We start from the raw sequence: 20,926 nt of genomic DNA on the forward strand, positions 1-20,926 counted from the left end.
TAGACCAAACCACTTTGGGTGGCAAACGACACTTCCCTGAGAACAGGAGAGGGAAAATTGTCCACTATAAGAGGTGAAAAAAGTCTTTTAGTACCAAACAAGGTAGAGAGGTCCCAAAGCTTTGGCTGGCTTTAGGGGGCTCTAGATTCAACGTGCAGTCAGGTGAGTTAAAAAGTAAGAGTCTACACAGGCCTGAAAATAAAATCGAGTTTAGTTTAAGCTGCAAATAATAACAAGTAAGGATCAGAGAGCAAAGTTATCAAATGTTTAAAGCTTTAAATTTTGCTCTATTGTTTTAAAATGTAACATTCCATTATAACTTTTTATTGCTTTTACAAAATATTATATATAATTTGTGTTATTGCCCATGTTGCCTCTGTGTTAGACTGAACACTAAATTTCTTTCTGGAGAAGATTCTGGCTCTGTCAAATGGACCTCTTAGTGGAACTCTTTATAAAGCAGAATTTTCTAAAAAGGAAATCCATTACACATTTGCATTGCAGTGACCTGGCTGACAGAACCTCTTCCTCTCAGTAACCTTAAACCTGTCATCCCTATTGCTGGGAACCTTTTACAGAGCTTGCCCGAGGGATTATGGTTCTTCCATTTCTAGACATCCACCCCCAGCCCCACCCTGAATCTGATGAAGCATTAGCTGTCAGCTGTTGGATTCCTAGAGAAAAACACACCCACATTGCACGAAGTCTCTTCCCCATTCTCTGTACACATCAATTATTAGGAGGTTTACATATTTTTCTGATGTCCAAACTCCTAGCAGACATCCCCTCAAATTAAGAGCCCCTCAAAAATTAGGACAGACAACCACACAGCGGGGGCTGGCCTGCGTCTTACTGGTACTCCGTGAAATTCTTTTTAATGCATTACACTCTGGTAAGAAGCCATCAACCTTTATGGAGGTGCATTATAAGAAACAGCCCCATAAAAATCCATCACAATGTTTACCGTAAGGGTAGTTTCAGAGGGTTGTTTATTACATTAAGTAGTAGTTTTCTTTGTGGACCCACAGGAAAAACTTCTTCCTAATATCAACATCAAGAATAGTTGGACTTGGGCAACTTGTTTGTTTTACCCGTGAGCACTGCAGTTGATCCTCCTCTGGGTGTTCTGCCACAGACCTGACTTGCAGATAGGCCTAGGAATTTCAGTGGGGGCAGGGGAAGCACATTGTATGCTAATTTAATTCCTGGTCCCAACTTGTTTTCCTACCATTTATTTTCACATTGCTTCATTCTTCTTGGGCTCAATTTGTTTCTAATCATGCTCTGTTTTGCTTTTGGAAGCTGCCTTAACAATGTTTTGGACAGGGAAGAGTATGAATAAATAAAATATTCTTGGTTTATATTTTTCTTTCTTTAAGTTTAAAGAAATATAAAATATTCTTGGTTTATATTTTTCTTTCTTTAAGTTTTTTTTTTGTGTGTGTGTGTGTGGGTAGGAGGTCTGGAAAAATTTTCTGGTCCTAATACATCTCTCCATTAACAATACTTAGAGGTGAAGTACAGAAAGTAAAGACATATGATTATACCTCACTTATAATATTCAGGGAAAAACTGTTAAAAAATACAAACTTCATGCAAGACTAATATAAAAATGTTAACCAACCAAGTATTTTATCACTTTTGATATCCAAACCAGAGAAAATGGGCTTAGATTGCAGGAAGAGGCATGTAAATGGACCTATGGATGGGCTCTTCACTTAACGAACACACTGAGTGCCTTCTACAAAACAGAACACTAGACTTGGACACAAAGATGACTAAGACACCATCCCTGTGCTTAGGAGTCATATGGCCAGGCAACAGTGTAGTGTGGTTGTTACAGAAGCAGGACAACAAGCTTATCTGGGTTTGAATCCAAGCCCTGACAGATACTAGCTGTGTGCCCTCTCTAAGCCTCTCTCATAGACTTGTGAAAGTCAAATGACACAGGAGGTGCTTACAGAGGAAGAAGTGGTCATTTATCACATTCTACACCACTGAAACTAAGAGGCAAATGACAGCTGCCCTAAGAGGCAGCTGGAGGAAAGTGACCTAGACAAAAAAAGTACTAAACTGCTATATACGAGGTCTGTCCAGAAGGTATCCAGCCATGTAATATGAAAAATGGGCATGTTTATCAAAGAAGATACAAGAAACATTGCACATAGGACAATGATGCCCCAGTCCCCTGAAAAGTAGGCACCTTGGAACCTCACAGAGTTCTCCTAATCACTATCAGCTGTCCTGTCATATTTTCTTGAATCTCCTTGAAGTTCTGAAATCTCTTTCCTTTCAAAGGTAATTTTAGTTTTGGGAAAAGCCAGAAGTCACAGGGTGCCAAACCTAGGCTGTAGGACACTGAGTCACCTGGGTGGTTTGCTATTTTGCCAAAAAACTCTGCATGAGATGTGATGCATGAGCATGAGTTGTCATGATGAAGCTCCCAATCATCAGCTGCCCATAGCTGCAGCCTTCTGAATCATCCCAGTAGTTTCCATAGAGGAATGTTCAAGCTTAATGCAAAATTCAATATAGATTTTTTGCTCTTCCCACTCAGTTACTTTGAATGCTTTAGCCACACAGTGCACATGCTCACTCAACAGCATCTACCACACCCTCCGACAAGTACAGTGAGGTTGTCATTGATCACCCATGCACATTCCAGTCTACTTCTTTTGGCTGCCAGGTTATATCGATGTTGAAAATGTTCTTGTTATATTAACAATGGCTCGACCTTGTATGTCTGAGACCGCAGAACCATAGAACCGGTAGAAAACCAGGCTGCCCAATTTTGTACAGAACTGAATAGTTTACAAAGCACTTCCACAGACACATTGTGTATTTGTTTTTCACACAGTCCCATCTTTAGGATGAAGAAACAGAGTCTCGGGTAATTTTAGTACCTTTGTGACTTCATATTGTGTGGCCCTGAGATCTCCTGTCTGGAAATGTGCTCTTTCTGTTCTAGCACAGGATCTTAAGGACCATCTAACACAGCCATCTTACTTTAAAATATTTGCTTATTATGTAGATCAGATCAACTTCAGATCAAAGCATAGCCCATAAAATATAACCCCATACCACAAAAGTCTACTGAAACCTCCATTGTAGAGAACAGGCATCAGTGTATCTCCCTCAACACCTGTATGATGGCAGTTCTTTACAGGAGCTTAATATTCATGGACACTATAACCTCAAAGAGTTTTACAGGTGAAATATAAAATTATGTAGGAGTGACTTCAAATCAGTGGTTCCCACTCCTGACCATTTATTAAAATCACTAGGGGGTTACAAATCCCAATGTGCAGGTGACACTCCAGACCACTTAGATTCTCATCTCTGAGAGTGGGACTTAGACATCAGTCCTTTTGTACAAGCTTTCCCCTATCCCCACTCCTCCCAGTGGTTTCAATGTGCAACCAGTGTTGAGAACCAATAATAATGACCAATTTCTAACCAGTTATTAAGGAGAAATTCCAGATACTTGGAAAACATCAGAATTTCAGGGTCAATGCCATGGTAGACAGCTACCTCTTATGTTTTATTGCAGGAAGTCCCTTTGGGCAGAGAGCAGATGCAGTGCTGGATGAGCTGGGCTGTCAGGCTTACCCGGGATAGTGTTTCTGATAGTTTACACTTAGGAATAAACTTCTGGACACATACACACAAAAGAACTAAAAAGATGTGTAAGATCTCAATACCACCCAGGAGGCAAGGATGAATGAATGATTTGACTTTTTAGAGTATTTTGTAGGTTCATGGGTTAATATGGTTCTGGATCCTGAGCCTTCAGGTAACCTGAATTTAGTGTTGACCTGGAAGGCTGTGTACATGCAGTGATAGTGCCCACTTATCACTGGTAGACAAGTTCTGATCATGTCAGCAGCTGCCACCCATTCCCTGGAAACATTTTGCCTTGGGAAGGTTAATGGCAAGGATTAAAGGATAGTATGTACCAATGCAAAAACAAACACCCTTTGCTGTGTGCAAAGCCATGCAGGGTGCAACCCAGGTTGAACTTCCTCTGAGTCTTGAACACCATGCTCTAACCAAATGTGCTCCCTTATTTAGAAAAGACACAGTACATTGATACTATAGGAAAACTACTCTGGGAATGTCTTACAAAAGATATTACTTAATAATTAATTAAAATCACAAACATACATGTTGAAATTTCACAAGTGTGGAAAGCAACCACTCATATCTAGCTTCCTTTGGTTATTCCCTCAGATGGAGTGGGTGCGGTATCTGTAAGTCTATGCATATGCAGAGCCCTTGCTCCATGGTGCCTTCACAGGAGGCTGGGCATCAGCGATGTCTATTTTTAAAAACTTTGGCATTCAGACTGGGTTGCCTGTCATCTGGCCTCCCCAAAGTATCCAATGAAGACGCAATTTGCAACCAAGAAGAATGAGCCTAAATCATCCTACCTCTATTCAGAAGATCACACACACACACACGTATACACAGAATAACAAAAGTAAAATCTATTACAGTTGGTGGGGGGGGTGGCTGTCCCAAATAAAAATAAGATATGAAAAAGCTATTTTCTAGAATGTTTGTCCACCAAACATTCAGACCCACATAAGAGGTGTTCCAGGAAAACAATGGGAAGGGCCAGAATTGACTGGCTGCTAATCTCTTTAATTTTTGTTGGACGTGTCCTCCAGCAGTGGATTAAATCCGTGTTTAATGCTACCCAGGCCTGGCTGTGTCCATATTAGGAAAACCCAGCTGACATCTCCCTCTCTCTCTGTGAAAAAAGGATCTGTCCTCCCTCCCTTCGCTCTACTTCCACCCCCACGTGTGTAGGTGAGAGTAGGAACCAGGAATGTGAACTCGATCCAGCACTGATCAGCCAAGCAGCAAACTCTTATTGTTCTGTAGATACCAAACATTACTTCTTTCTGCTAGGGATAAACCCAGCCATTCTACATACAACACAGCTTTTGTGTTCAGTAGTGTGAGAGATGGAAAAGAAGCACAAAGAACATTAGAGCTTTATTAGACTCAACCTAAACACCTCCTAAATATGCAGAATTGAATAATCTACTCAATTTATATTTATAATAATATTAGGTATATTAGTCTCTCTTAAACCTAACATCCCCTGGTCCTTTTTGAGTGTTTTTATAATTATGGATTTCAATTTTTTAAAAGATTTTATTTATTTATTTTTAGAGAAAGGGGAAGGGAAGGAGAAAGAAAGGGAGAGAAACATCAATGTGTGCTTGCCTCTCTGGAACACCCGCTACCAAAAACCTGGCCCACAACCCAGGCATGTGCCCTGACCGGCAATCGAACTGCCGACCCTTTGGTTTGCAGGTGGGCACTCAATCCACTAGCCATAACAGCGAGGGCTGGATTTTAATCTATAGTGTAAACACTGTGGTCCGTTTTAGGTTTGCCTGCTATTTGAGTATTTCTCATTTCATTGTCTTACTCCCTGGTTTAAGGACACTGAAAATCATGCTAATGTACAAACAAATATGCTGCTGTTGTTTTTAAGTGCTGTCCTAAGAATGTGGCCAAGCTGTTTCTGCATAAAGCCATGTGTGATAAGAACTAGGACCTAGGTACCCTCTGTCCTAGCCACCAAAAAGCTGTGTGACCCTGGGCACGTCACATAACCTCTCTGACCTGTGAAATGGAGATGATGCTATCTGTGAGGATGAAGTAAGATGGCACAGGAAGCCAGAGGCACATAGATCAGTAAATGCTCATTTCCTTCCAAAACAAAAGGTTTTCTTGTATTTTGAACCTGAGTAAAGTTTCAAAGGTCTCTACTGAGTTGTGACATTGTGATAAAAAGCCTCATCTGACTACCACACAGACACAATGCCATTGGGTGGCACTACAAACCAGTGTCTGACGCCTCCCAAAGAACTGGTGGATGTGAGGAAGCACGTTCCCTTTCCTGTCTGCCTCTCTATAGAAGATGACAGGGACCATCACTCCCTTGCAGGTCCCATGCACTCAAAACAATAAAACTACTGTTTTTACAAAAATCATAAAAATAAAATTTGACATATCAAAAATTGTTCTTTGAAGGTATCAGCGTGACCAGGTGCTAGATGCAAAATCATCTAAAGTCCTAATAGTAGCTACATGCAGTTAAAACCAATGTAATATTTAATGACTTGGGCTTTTAAGTTATTCATATTTGCTTTTTCGTTTCCTCAACTATAAAATGGGTATAAAACAACAACAACAATAACAACAATAATGTCTATCTTATGTAACTGTGACTAGGTGAAGTAAGTAACTATTACGTTTAATGCACTTAGCATAGACCCTACTCAACAAAATGATAGCCTTTCTTTCATTACGGAAGTTCTAATATGTAAATAGTATATCCAGTAATATGCGGGAGGGGGAGGAAAGAATTAAATAAAAAACACAACTTAATATAGAGTTACACAACCTGTACATTCTTACATTGACCCATTTACAGCTTCATTTACTGAAAGCATTTATGCCAAACCCTAGCAGATATCCCTCAATTACGAAGTCAATGTCAGTGATGAAAACTATAGTTTGAGGAGAGACCTATTGAGAACTCAGGAGAAACCCACTTTGTAATAAACATGACCAACAAGAGTCTTAAAGAAAATGTACCTTTGCTTGGCTTCACAGAATAATGACAAGTGACAGCACACACAAGTGAGGAAAAAGGAAAAGAACACAGAGAGAAAAGGAGAGGGGACACTTGGAAAAGGCAAAGACATGCAAGCGACTTCTCCCCAGGGAACCAGGCTATGAGGATAGAATGCTCTCTCCAGTCCAGTCCCATTATCACTTGTTCCCATTTTTGATGTATTGATTGTGGCCTCCCTTCCATGCATTTTTAAGGCAACAAAGTTGCTGAAATTAAAGAAGAACTGAATTGTGAAGCTTTTTGGCATATATAATGTCATATTGGAAAGTAGGGGCTAATAACAACCAGGATGCCCTTAACACTTTTAAGAAAAACCATTTGATCTATGTAGCTCTCAATGCAGTTTGAAATTTCCTTCGACCTACAAAGGAAAATATTTTTAGCATGTAGCACACTTTGTAACAGACTTATAAATGCACTGGAAATATAATTTTAGGAAAGCATCTGGGTTTGATCATTTCTTTTTATGCCTCACCCCTGAATAGGTTCCACTTTCCCAATATAAGGAGCACAGCCCTACTCTGCAGCAAGCTGTGCTGTGACCACTGGCGCTATTCTCATAAACAGTTCATTACTAGCTCTGCTTGCTTTTATTTTTTAAAGTGGTAATACTCTAATGATTTAAATATAAAATAGTGTTAAAAAACACGAGGTGCTCCTTCTGGAGCATTTGGCCCTGGTGTTTTCCCTCCCTTCAAAAGGCAATCTAGAGCTCACTGGGCTCCCCCCCGCCCCAGGTCATTAGACAGCAGACACAAACAAGTACGTACTTATTTTTCTGTCCCCAAATGTATCCTAGAAATAATAGTTGCTACTGTCCATAAAAAAAGTCACCTGAAGTTCTTGTTGATTTGCAGGAATTTCAAGACATTAAAACTCTAAAATTGTTTTCATCTTCTGCTGGTCAAGTAGGTTAATATCTGTGAATAATTGATCTGAATTACAAGCAAATGCCTATTCTTCAGTGACCAACCAGCATACATGCTCTTGCAGATTGATCATTACTTAAGATTTCTCCTAATAATCTTTTGAATAGCAATTTTCCAGTGGGAGAGAAAAGAAATGCACAAACAGGGCCTCTTTGCAGTTTACATTTTAAAACACCACTTAGGACGAAACATAGAAAAACTCTCCCAATGCCACTCCAAATTGAGGGGAAGTTTTCTGCCCATGGGCAATTCAACAAGTTCCCAGGGAGGAAAGGAAGACACAGGAACAGTAAATCCCGACATCCCTCCTCACTGAGGATTCCAGGCTCTCCTCCAGCTCAGGCCACAGGGCTGTACCCAGCATAAAATGTAGTGACAGAAATAGCAAAGCAAATCCAGCCATCCCCCTGGCCATCTCCCCTCACTCCCTAAGGCACCAGTGAGGGCTCACATAAGGCAAGTGGCTCAACCACGGCCACAGAGCTTAGTGATGTAGGCTGCCTCCAAAGCTGCATCTACTGTATTGATTTCTCCTTTATCCAACAGAGGATTAAGCTCACAGAACAACACTTTACTCCTCCAACCAGCCTCCACTCTTGCTCATTAATCTCAAAATAATGCAACCTTGTATTTTATGCATCAAATTGTCTGAACCCCACTTAGAATGTGATGGAAATAGTTATAACTACGCTGGATCAAAAGCAACAACCACTGAGCTCCTAAAGGCCCAAGCCAGAGGACTGACCTGGAAAGATGGGGTCTTCTGTTGAATGAGTTGAGCACACCCACTACTGAGCACCAATAAATTGCAGACAACTGCCATACAGATATACGTTGTGATATGAATTTTTAAACACGCATTTGGACTTCGGCAGTTTGACAATCACTGTTACCTTGACCTGTGATACACTTGCTGGCTGGCCGCCTCCGGGCTGTGCTTCTGACACTCCCCTGCCGTGTCAGCAGGGGGATAAAGTGAAGGCAAAGGCCAGGGACTCTAGTTGGGATTTGCTTTTGAAAGCAAATATGAGGATAGAGGAAACATCCTTAGTTTAAATGCTTCAGAAGGTACTTTTTGCTGAACTAATTCCTTTTCCTCCTTCGTTGTGTTGGTGCCCTGGTATTTATTATTTAACTTATTTCCATCTCAAGAGAGGAGTAGCTGTATCTCTCTAAAGGCAAAGACCCACACTAATCTCTACACACACTCACATTTATTCACACCAAAAAATATAGCAGCCTGCTCGATGCAATAAACCCTGCATTTTCTATGCAAAACCTTCAGTTGGATACAGAGGAAAGAGGGGCATGTATATGCATGATACGCATTCATGAAAAGGCCTGGAAAGTGAGGTTAACATTATTGTGCACACAAAGCACATTTTTGTCCACTAAAGAACTGTTTCAGGAAAAAGAGCAGTTGTTAATTAAATTAAAGTCGGCATTGCTCAGAGCTCTCTGTATTCATTTATTATCTCTTTATTAGTTCTTGTAAAAGCTAAGGCAAGGATAGAACCAAGCTGATTTGGATTAAAAGCAACTCTGATTAAAACACAAAATACTTTAGTGACAGGTAAGGCCCCTGTGTCCAAACACGGCCCACCAGACTTTGCACCTTGAGGACAATCACACTGGTTCCGTTGCACAACAAGCTGGCTAACTTGTGACCGAATGAGTGCAGCCAGGTCCCCAGCCTGCAAGCACGTTGTCTTCTAATGCACTCAGTCTCGGGCTCCACTGAGCATGGCAAACATGGGAAGTCGACCTCTGCACTTCCTCCCACATCCCAACTCAAGGTAGAAGCCCTTGTGTGCACCTTTAACAGAGGCCGATTTGTAGACATCCCCACAGGCCATGAGCTCATGGGCAGCGCTTCCTGTGCTCAGTGCCCAACACAATGCTGGGCACCTTGGTTGAACCTATAAGCTAAACCACAAAGCCAAATCTTTGGACTTCTCAAGAAGAATATAAAACTGAAGGATTCTAAGAGTTTGGATTGTACTAAGAAATGAAGAAAAATTCTTTTGACAGAATATATCCCATAATATGACATAATTGTATATTCTGTCTATTGGTCTGAGCCTACTAATGGAGATCCTCATTCAGCACATGTGGGCTGAGTCCAAGATCAATAGTTTTCAGCAGCTTCCTGGATGATTCTTATAAACAGGTCTCAGCATAACTGGGCTAGGTGGCCCTAGGGGATCTAACCTCAGCCTGCAAAGCTATGCTTCTAGAAAGCACCCAGCCTTATTTCTTTATTAAAACCCATGTGTGCACTGGCCCCTACCAACCATCTCTGTCAACTGGCCTGAGCCAATCAGACTTCAAAACTAGTGGTTCCAGCTTTCTTTCCTTCTGTTCCAAAAGGCAGAACACTAGGTTTATCCTTAGTCCACCAAGCAAATATTGGATTTTTCTCCACAGTTACAAAGAAAATCTTCGAGGGAGAGGAAACACTTTCAACCTCATTGTTTACTTTGAGTCTTGTCTTAGACACTGTGAATGAGGTTTGAACTCTTTCTGGAAATCAGTTTTTGGAAGGGAGAGAAAAGAGGGAAGACACAGAGCTTTCATCTGGGGCACCAAAGGAAAATGCCTGTTTCATCATGGTGCCTCAGGCTGTGAAAAGGCCAATACATTTGGAAAGTGTCAAACAGAATTCCTGTATAAAGACGGTGCCTAGCACAGACCTCGGTTACCAACGTCTCTTTGGGAGGATGGACCCTGTCTCTTCTGACCGCCAAATAGTACACCACATTGAGGAGCCTCCGGGAAGGGCCAGGTGCTTCGATAAACAGTGAGTGACTATGGCGACGCATTGGCATTGCAGGCCTTGTCCCAAATGAGGCCAAGGAACCAAGCATTGTACCTTTAAGGATCTCTGATAAAGTGTTTAGTCACTTCGAAAGTGAGGCCAACCACAAACAAAAATAAGAACAAAATTATTAGAACCCCCAAAGCACAGCATATTATGGAAACTGCTTTGACTGGTATAAAAGAACCAGGTACCCTGACCAGATGGCTCAGTCAGTTGGAATGTCATCCCGCGCACACAAGGTCATGGGTTCAATCCCCAGTCAGGGCTCATATGGGAGGCAACTGATCAATGTTTCTTTCCTCACTCTCTCTCTCCCCACCTCCATCTCTTCCTCTCTCTTTAAAATAAATAAACATATCCCTGGGGGAGGGTTGAAAAAAACAGAGGGAAAATAGAGGAACCAAGGATCTCATAGCACTCATAATTTAAAAAATATAATTTCTCTGGAATTTGCAAAAGAACTAGTCTCAGTTTTCTTGAATGACCATTAAATGCAGATTCTTATAGACACCACTGAGACTGAATATCTCTTTTTAAAAATAAAGACTTTATTTATTTATTTTTAGAGACAGGGGAAGGGAGGAAGAGAGGCAAAGAAACATCAGTGTGTGGTTGCCTCTCACACGCCCCCCCACTGGGGGCCTGGCCTGCAACCCAGGCATGTGCCCTGACCGGGAATCGAATCGGAAATCTCTTGGTTTGCAGGCCAGCACTGAATCCATAGAGCCACACCAACCAGGGCAGAGACTGAATATCTTAATGGGACTTAGAATCATGTTGATAATATTACATAATCTGTACTAAAAGAAGCCTACAAGTTTTTCCTCTAATAAACCACCAGGCTTTCTCAGTGCTAATGCACTGAACTCCAATAACAGAAAGTCTCTTATATCATATCAAGTTTCCTCAATTTTGTGACTACAGCATTTTCCCTCGAAGACTTAAAAGTTTTCCATCATTTACTGTGTGGCCTTTGGCAACTCGAAGGCATTGGCTTGCAAAGAAGTGGCATTTTCCAAGATGACACAATAACCTACTATGCTAAACTCCAGGGTCACGAGAAAGTCTGGAAGTTTGAATTGATTCCTGCCTGTTTCCAGGGCACTGCCTGAGACCGGCCATTGCCCAATTTCTCCATCCTTGTCGCTGCCACTGTTGCCCTTGATTTTGCCTTTACTGGCTGCTGAACACTTTGCCCAAAGAGTAAAGAAGCAGACACAGAAAGGCTGTGAGAGTCACAGGCATCAGTGTGCTACTCGTTAGTGCCTCAGGAAACACATTGCCTGGGAGTTGAAGAGCCAAGGTGAGGCCGGTAATTCATTCACCTGTTCCGAGCGCTGTCAATGACCAAGATCTCCCATCCCAGGGCCAGACCACCCAGGCTGTCTCAGCAGAGTAAGGGGCAGCTAGGCAATGTCCAGCTCTGTCTTCATTCATATGTTTGACCAAAGTACAAGTGATTTCAATGTACCTGTTTGGTGGCGGATTTTAAGGCACATCACTCAGATTTTAATTCAACTAAAAGCTTTAGAGCAATGCTGCTCAGTAGGGATATACTCAAGCCATATTGCTGTTTAAAATTTTCTAGCTGCCATATTTAGAAAGTAAGACACAGTGGCTAAAATTAATCTTAATGATATACATATATATATATTAAGGGTTTTATATATTTATTTTTAGAGAAGGGAAGGGAGAGAGAAAGACGGGGAGAGAAACATCAATGTGTGATTGCTGCTCACACTCCCCCTGACTGGGGGCCTGGCCCACAACCCAGGCCTGTGCCCTGACTGGGAATTGAACCAGCGACCCTTTGATTTGCAGGCTGGCACTCAACCACTGAGCCACACCAGCTGGGGCTTAATAATATATTTTATTGGGCATATGATGTATCAAAAATATCATCATTTCAACATGTAATCAATATTTCAAAAGTAATGAGATCTACCACCTTCATTTTTTTTGTAATGTGTTCTTCTAAATCTAATGTGTTTCCACAGTTCATCTCAATTTGGATGCTTAATTTTAATTAGAAATGCTTGGTCTGTAATTTGATTTCATGAAATTTACAGTTGAAAAAGTGGATGCACTCATATACCCAAGTTACTACAAACAATAACTGGATTATTAGATTTTAATTTAAATTGAGATTAAGTTAAATAAAAATTTCAGCTCTCCAGGTGCACTAGATATTTCTCTTTCTAAAATTTTTTAAAAGATTTTATTTTTATTTATTTTTAGAAAGAGGGGAAAGGAGGGAGAAAGAAAGAGAAGGCATCATCAGTGTGAGAGAGAAACATCAACTGGTTGCCTATCATACGAACCCTGACCAGGGACCAGACTCACAACCCAGGCACATGCCCTGACCAGGAATTGAACTGGCAAACTTTTGCTCTGTGGATGATGCTCCAACCAACTGAGCCACAACGTTCAGAGCTAGATATTTTTCAAGAGCTTAATAACCATAGGTGGCTTAGTGGCTGCTCTATAGAATAATGAAGCCCAAGCATTTACCATGTACATCATAGCACATAAGACAAGGATGAGTCAGACACAACTCTTGTTTCTGGAGTGAGGGAGTGGATGTATGAGACACATACAAATGGGAACAGCAGGAACACATGTCGTGATACTTGCTAATAAAGAGAAAGGAAAGCATTCCAAGGAGAGAAAAGGGCATACACAAAGGAAGGCTGGTAGGAAAGCTCACAAATATTTGTTGACTGGTAATTTTGGTTGGGCACATGCTTAGGAGTGCTAGAGAATAGAGTTAAATCAGTAGCTTGGGGCATATAAGCTGACGACCTGAAACAAGAGTTGAAAGACTTTTAGCAGGCCAAAGAGTTTATTCCAAAGGCATCATAATGAGAAAAAGTTTCCTGGTGAGGATGGATCTGACCTGTGTTTTGGGAAGACTCACTTACATTGACATAGACAATAATGGAAGGGGGGACGGCTTGGTGGCAAAAAGACCAATTAGCTACTGCACTGTAGTAGTCAAAGCAAAATAGAAAAACTGGGGGAGGCACTAGGAAAAAAAAAGAAAATTAATAAATTTGTACATGAGATTACAAGGATTTGGCAATGCAGGAAGGAAATCAAAGAAAGGGAGGAATCAGAGAGCTCTGGAGCAATGAAAATAGTGAAGTGCAGAAGAAAGGCTAGGTGGGGAAAGTTATTTCTAATGTATTCACATATAAAAGTTTTAAAAGAACATTGGAATATATATACATATAGGCTGGAGTGGTGGAGACCTTTGGGAAGAGATGAAAAGAAAACAAAATCTATGGAACTGTCAAATTAGTAGAATGGGCAATTGTCTTAGAAACAGTGTTTACTTTTCCTTGAGGATGTCTGGATGATCGTGCTACAGCTGCCTGCGATTTCCAAAGAATGAAGTTCTAGCCAAGATGAAGATGTAGGCAGATACACTTTGCCTCCTCACACTACGGGAAGGAGGAAACAACCAATTTAAAAACAAAAACAACCAGAATTGCCAGAAAACTGAACTGCATGGAAGTTGAACAACCAAGGAATTAAAGAGAAACATTCATCCAGACTGCACCACAATGCTGTGAAGTGGGTTGCTTTACCCTAGTGAATACCTGAGGCTCTGCCCCTTACAATGTAACAGGTGTGTCAAGACAAAGAAATATGGCCCAAATAAAAGAACAGATCAAAACTCCAGAAAAATTAAAAAAAAAAAAAAAAAAAAAGCCCTGGCTGGTGTAGCTCAGTGGATTGAGCATGGGCCTGGGCCTGTGAACCACACGATCGTGGTTTGATCCCCAATCAGGGCACATGCCTGGGTTGCAGGCCAGTTCCCAGCACCGGACTCACCAGAGGCAACCATACATTGATATTTCTCTCTTTCCCTTCCTCTCTAAAAATAAATAAATAAAATATTTTTTAAAAACTCCAGAAAAAGAACTAAGCAACAAAGAGAGAGCCAATCTATGAGCTGCAGAATTCAAAACACTGGTATCAGGATGCTCACAGAAATAATTGAGTATGGCCACAAAGAAAGGAAGAAGTGAGGGCAATACAAAGTGAAATAAAGAAAGATGTACTGGAAACCAACAGTGAAGGGAAGGAAAATGGGACTCAAATCGACGTGGAACAAAAGGAAGAAATAAACATTTAATGGAAACAGAATGAAGAAATAAGAATTCAGAAAAATGAGGAGAGGATTAGGAACCTCCAGAACAACTTTAAATGTTCCAACATCTGAATCATACTGGTACCAGAAGGAGATGAACAAGAAAAAGAAGTTGAAAATTTATTTGAACAAATAATGAAGGAAAACCTCCTCAATTTGGTGAAGGGAGTAGACATACAAGTCCAGGAAACTCAGAGAGTTCCAAACAAGTTGGACCCAAAGAGGAACAGACCAAGACACATTATAATTAGATTGCCAAAGATAAAAGATAAGGAGAGAATCTTAAAAGCAGCAAGAGAAAAAAGAATGTTATCTACAAAGGAGTTCCCATAAGACTATCTGCTGATTTCTCAAAAGAGACCTTACAGGCAAGAAGGGGCTGGAAAGAAGTATTCCAAGTCATGAAAGGCAAGGACCTACATCCAAGATTACTCTATCCAGCAAAACTATCATTTAGAATGGAAGAGCAGATAACGTGCTTCCTAGATAAGGTCAAGTTCAAGGAGTTCTTCATCACCAAGCCCTTATTATATGAAATGTTAAAGGGACTTATCTAAGAAAAAGAAGAAGATCAAAATTATGGACAGTGAAATGACAACAAACTCACAACTATTCACCAACTGAACCTAAAACAAAAACAAAAATGAAGTACGCAAGCAACTCAAACAGGAACAAAAATCACAGAAATGAAGATCACATGGAGGGATATCAGTGGAGACAGGGAAGGGGAAGGATAAGGGTAAAGGTACAGGGAATAAGAAGCATAACTGGTATGTACAAAAAAGACAGGAGGATATTAACAGTAGTATAGGAAATGGAGAAGCCAAAGAACTTATATTTATGACATGAATATAAACTAAGGGGTGGGGGAATGCTGGAAGAAATGAGGGTACTGGGAGGAGGAGGATAAAAGGAAGAAAAAAGAATGGGAGAACTGTAATAGCATAATCAATAAATCATATTTAAAAATAAATAAAAAGTTGGATAAAAATAAGTGAAAAAAAGAGAAAGAATGTTTATTATTCCAACAGGGTGAGGGACTGGAGGGCAGCACCAATCTGAACAAATTAAATTATGGGACTATGGACATCTTTGCAACTGTTAAAATTATTGCTCTTGAATTATATCAAGGAGTATGGGAAATACTTAAGATATCTACCTCTCTATCTACGTACCTATATTAACTTTATGTTTTGCTTTCATTTATTTTTTGAAGAAAAGCTCTAACTCTAAAATCTTAGGAAGTTTTTGAATTGCTCCAGTTTTATGTCTAGCCTGAAGGAGCTCAAGCCAGGGCCAGCTGGAGCACAGGATCTTGGTTACCAAACACACATTCACCACAATGGAAATCACCCAGCAAAGTCCCCATGCACCATACTAAATACTCCCTCATACTGTTCTTTGTAATGTATGCTTTCTTGGGCAAATATTTGCTATAAAATGTTAAATGTAAGCTTCCTCTTTTTTTATATAGACTAAGTAAAATGATTTATAATTTCCCTTTTCTAAATTGACAAGGTACTAAAGACAGTGTTTATCCTTCAGCTAGTGAGCATTTTGGGTAAACAGGCAAATATAACAAACATCACAATCTAGAGCACAATGGAATAAAATCTATTTTTTTTTTTGTAAAATAATTATGACAAGTACAAAAAATTGATTTTTTGTGATATTTTAAAAGTCTAATATATTTTTGAAAAATTTTCAGGAGATCACACAGCTAGTAAGGAAGAAAGTAAAGTGTAGACTATTTTCTAAAATTTCCATCCTTCTAACTCTGTCCCCTTTGGCAACTATCAGCTTGTTCTCTGTATGTAGGAGTCTGTTTCTGTTTTGTTTGCTCATTTGTTTTGTTTTTTAGATTCCACACAGTGAAATCATATGGTATTTGTGTTTCTGTTTGACTTATTTCACAGCACAATACCCTCTGTGTCCATCCACGTTGTTGAAAATGGCAAGATTTCATTGTATTTTATGGTTGAATAGTATTCCATTGTACATATGTTCCATATCTTCTTTTTCCACTCATCTATCAATGGGCACTTAGGTTGCTTCCATAGCTTGGCTATTGTAAATACTGCAGCAATGAACATAGGGGTCCATATATCTTTTAAAATAAATGTTTGTTTTCTTTGCATAATATCTACAAGTGGAATTGCTATATCATATGGCAACTTTATTTTTAATTTTTTGAGGCAACTTCATACTACCTTCCAGAGTGGCTGCACCAGTCTGCATTCCCACCAACAGTGCATGAGGGTTCCCTTTTCTCCACAGCCTCACCAGCACTTGTTGTTTGTTGATTTATTGATGATAGCCATCTTGAGGGTTGTGCGGTAATATTTCACCGTGGTTTTAATCTGTATTTCCCTCCTGATTAGTCATGTTGAGCATCTTTTCATATGTTTGTTGGCTATCTGTATGTCCTTTTTGGAGACATGTCTATTCAGGTCCTCTGTTTGTTTTTAAATTGGATTTTTTAAATATTAAGTTGTATGAGTTCCTTATATAATTTAGATATTAACGCCTTATCAGATATATCATTTGCAAATACATTCTCCCAGTCAGTAGGCTGTCTTTTTTATGTAGTCTCATTTGTTTATTTTTTCTTTTATTGCCCTTGTCCAAAGATACATACCCAAAAAGTTATTGCTAAGAGTAATGTTAAAGAGTAAAGTTTACTACCTATCTTTTCTTCTAGGAGTTTTATGGTTTCAGCTCTTACTTTCAAATCTTATTACAATTAAGTTCATTTAAATGAGCTTATTTTTGTATATGGTATAAGAAATTGGTTTAAAACTTAAGAGACGTATGTCCAGTTTTCCCAATACCTGATGAAGACTTTAAGTTTGAATAATAAAATTCTAATTCTGCTTTAAAAGAAAATGCACATACACATGACAGAGCACAGAGAAATGTGTGGAAGGAAGGATTATCTCTGGTGGGTGAGACTGAAGAGGGCAAGGGCTTTGACATTTTACATTTTTCCATTGCTTGAACTTGGTACAGAAAACATTTTTATTTTTGAAAAGGGAGACAAAGAAAAGGGTAAACTATATATCATAGAGGAAAATGGAAGGATTTACTTTAAAAATTATCTCTGGGTCATTTTTATTTTATAACAGACTTTTTAATATTCATATATATATATATATAATACATCTATAATCAGAAAAAAGTCATACAAGGAAAGCATCTATAATATCAATGGTAGAACCCATTTTAAGTCTGTTTGCAAAGCCAAAGGTTATAGGGCTGGGCATTTTTTAAAGAGGTTTGGATCCAATTTCTTTTATTTCTTTGGGGCTCATGATTACTTTTATTGCTGGTGAAGCTATTTCCACATTATTAAAAATGATTTCCATTCAATGTGGCCAAAAAGAAAAATCGAGGCCAACCACAAGACAAGCCTTCCTGAGAGAAGACAAAAAGCCTCTGTAACCCGTGGAAGAAAAACTTCACCAGTAGAACGTGATTCTTTTGTCATGAGTGACTTCAATTGCTGGTGGACAGAAATTTTTAATGAGAACAAAGAGCATCAGAGTGATTTCAGTGCTCTGCTTGTCATTCCAGGCCAAGCACACTAGTAACTTTATATTACAATGATGGAGACAAAGAACAAGGTGTCCCATTCACCACCAGGCTCCTGCAACCAGAGGGTCCTGGCCTTTGCGGAGCCTTTCACTGAAGTGGAAACCAGAAGGAACTCTCCAGGAGTGCAAGCAGGTAAATCATCATCAACCACATAAATAATGGCAGAACATGGGTAAGGAGATGAAAAGATACCTTCTGATCATTTACCAATGGAAAGATGTGCACTAAATCAGGGCCTTTTCTGTCCAACACTGTTGTTTTTACTGAACAGTTAAACACCCAAGGAAATACCAGTTGGGTTTTAAAGACAATTTATAACTGAGTTGGCCTCCTTGCACCTGGCTGTGTTTTGACAGCAGGTTTTGTCAGTTTACAGCAGAGATTCTTGTCTACACAATAAGCTGTCACCAATGCAAGTAGACCTCCCCCTTTTAATGAGAAGCAAAAGCCTCCTGCTGGTGGTAAAGCCTCAGCCTCTTCAGGGGAAATAAGGAGCCTCCTCAGAGTGAGAGGGCAGCCTCAGTGCTACAGCCCCTGAGTGGGGCTGGCCTGCTTCTGGGCAATGATGAAGGGCTCTTTCTGTTCTCTTCCCTGGGGGCTAACTGCTCAACACAACAGACTTGTTGTTTGGAGCAGGATTCTGCTCTCTCCTCCCAGCTTCTACACCATGCTAAGAATGTCAGGGAACCTTGCAATAGCCCAGCCTGAGAACACTAGGCAGTGGCTTTAGGGGATAGCTCCCTGCCCATCTAAAAACAAAGGTGAGTCTTGGCTATTTAGGCCAGATCTCAGACAGATCTAAAGCTGTTTCCCTGAAATTCTTGTACCCAGAAAGGTGCCTGGTTAGGAGGGTACCTCCTTAGAAATCACAGCAGCTCATTTTCATACATATGAGTTAAAAGCACTTGCCTCCCAGGACCAAGTGCTGCCTTACCCGCCCATGCTTTATTTTGTCTTTTTGAGACTCAGGATTTTATTCTTTCTTTGTTTCCAGAAGGATTGGGCCAAACAAATAACTTTTAACAGGTGACCCCCAAGACAATGCAATCTTCTTAGGAATGAGCTCATGGAGGCTGGTGGCTGACATTTTTCCCCGTGTGGTAGGGACAGGACAAAGATGTCAGGAGAGGGATTAAAAGGTAATGGAGAAGAGCCTGCCTGTTCCTTAATTTCATGGTTCACAGACATTCATTGACATTCAGACACTCCCAAGGGGAAGCTCATATAACCAGCCATGAAACCAGAAACGAGCAGGCTAACGGGGCTAACAGGTCCAAGGCAGTTTCTCACCAGGCGGCCACTCCCAGGCTGGGGCCTCTGTAATGGGTATGTAGTCACACCAGGGGCAGCCCACTGGGAAAGCACCAGGCCCGCAGGGTCCTTGGACCAGCCCCACCCAGATGCTGCCTGGGACCTCTAAGGGCCCAGGCTCTAGCAACAGGCAGTACTTGGGCTAGTGAGGGGCTGGGGCTGCCCTTCAGGCTCCAGGAAGGTCAGGCCTGGGGAAGGTGGAGGGGAGAGAAGAAGCTCCGCTGGCTGGGAACAATCTCTCCTCAAAGTTGCCCAGGGGCTGAAAGGGAGGGGGAGAGTAAAATTTTCACTAGGGACAGGTCCCCATGCTTAAGATGGAGAAATGAACCTTGATGGCCATTCGGATGAGAAGCCAGCCTGAGGAAGGGATGCAGAACTTGAGAAGAAAGTCGAGGGGCAGCTGCACTGGGAAATGATGGAAGAACCGTGGGCAGGCCAGGTCAAAGGAAAGCTGAAGGCAGCCAGCTCCCTGTCTGGCTACAGCCAAAGAACAGAGCTTGAGTTCCAGCTGCAAACCCACCATGGCACTGACTTGTGGCCTGGTAACCCCACCCAAAATATACATGCTTTGCAAGAGCTCATTTACACACAGTTTAGGGTCGAGCAGCATGTCTGCCATGACACAGGTCCCCTGAGGCAGAGGCCTGACAGCAGGCTGAGAAGGGGTGGGAGGCCATCATTTTTCTGACTTAGGGATACTCCAATTCAGGAAGATGATTACCTTTATATGTGTGAATATAGAAAAACGTCACTGTCATGACTGATATACTGAGTGGCAAGAGTCAGTACTCTCCACTGTCTCCCCTGAAGCAGTGATCTGGAGCTCACCTGTGGTAGCCCCGAACTCTCAAGCCAGTCTCTGAAGATGCTTTCGACAGACAGATCAAGCCTTTTAAGATAAAAAAAAAGGAAAGGTTAAAAGTCACAGAGCACTGATGACAGAAGGGTCTTTCCAAATATTCAAGCATATCACAGCACCAAAATTCCAGAGAAATCCCACCACCGCTGTCCCAGCCTAAAGTGGGGAAGGGGGCACGGTCACACTGAGTACACCTTGTCTTCATGCAGCAGAATGAAATCTAAAATCAAGGCAGACCATAATAGGTGCCTTTACCGCTCTGACAGGACCGTTTGGGCTGGGAGCCAGTTCAGGGTGGACTGGGCATGTTCGTTAGACACATCAGGCATGACCACCTCCTAAGAGTGGGACAAAATGAAACCTGAACATTACAGCACTTAGTTCATCCGAATGAAATTCAAGCTTTATAGTGACAATGAGCAATGACAACTAGTAAATCACTGTGGGAGCACAGTAAGGCCCAGATACACAGAGCACATGAGGCCTCCATGGCCTCAGCTTTCAAGTGGACCCACGTTCTGCTTTATTTGAAATGTTATGACTGGTCCAGAGTCAGCTGAAATCCTTTTGGTTTCATGCTCCACTGATTTGAATTTTC

General features: G+C 40.9%; 1 protein-coding gene across 8 annotated transcripts in view; it reads right to left on the reverse strand.

Moving 5' to 3' along the window:
• Positions 1-20,926, reverse strand: part of AOPEP (aminopeptidase O (putative)) — a 439,006-nt gene that overhangs the window by 83,771 nt on the left and 334,309 nt on the right. For all 8 annotated transcript variants that reach the window (XR_005080838.2, XR_005080837.2, XR_005080836.2 and 5 more), the window contains one exon: positions 20,298-20,358. Coding sequence is in view for 4 of the 8 variants with exons in the window: in XM_037133315.2 (XP_036989210.2) it covers positions 20,298-20,358 (61 nt within the window). In the remaining 4 variants the exon portion in view is untranslated. The remainder of the gene's footprint in view (positions 1-20,297; positions 20,359-20,926) is intronic.

The sequence above is a fragment of the Artibeus jamaicensis genome, unplaced genomic scaffold, assembly GCF_021234435.1.
Source record: "Artibeus jamaicensis isolate MK-2021 breed Jamaican fruit bat unplaced genomic scaffold, CSHL_Jam_final scaffold_1964, whole genome shotgun sequence".
NCBI lineage: Eukaryota > Metazoa > Chordata > Mammalia > Chiroptera > Phyllostomidae > Artibeus > Artibeus jamaicensis.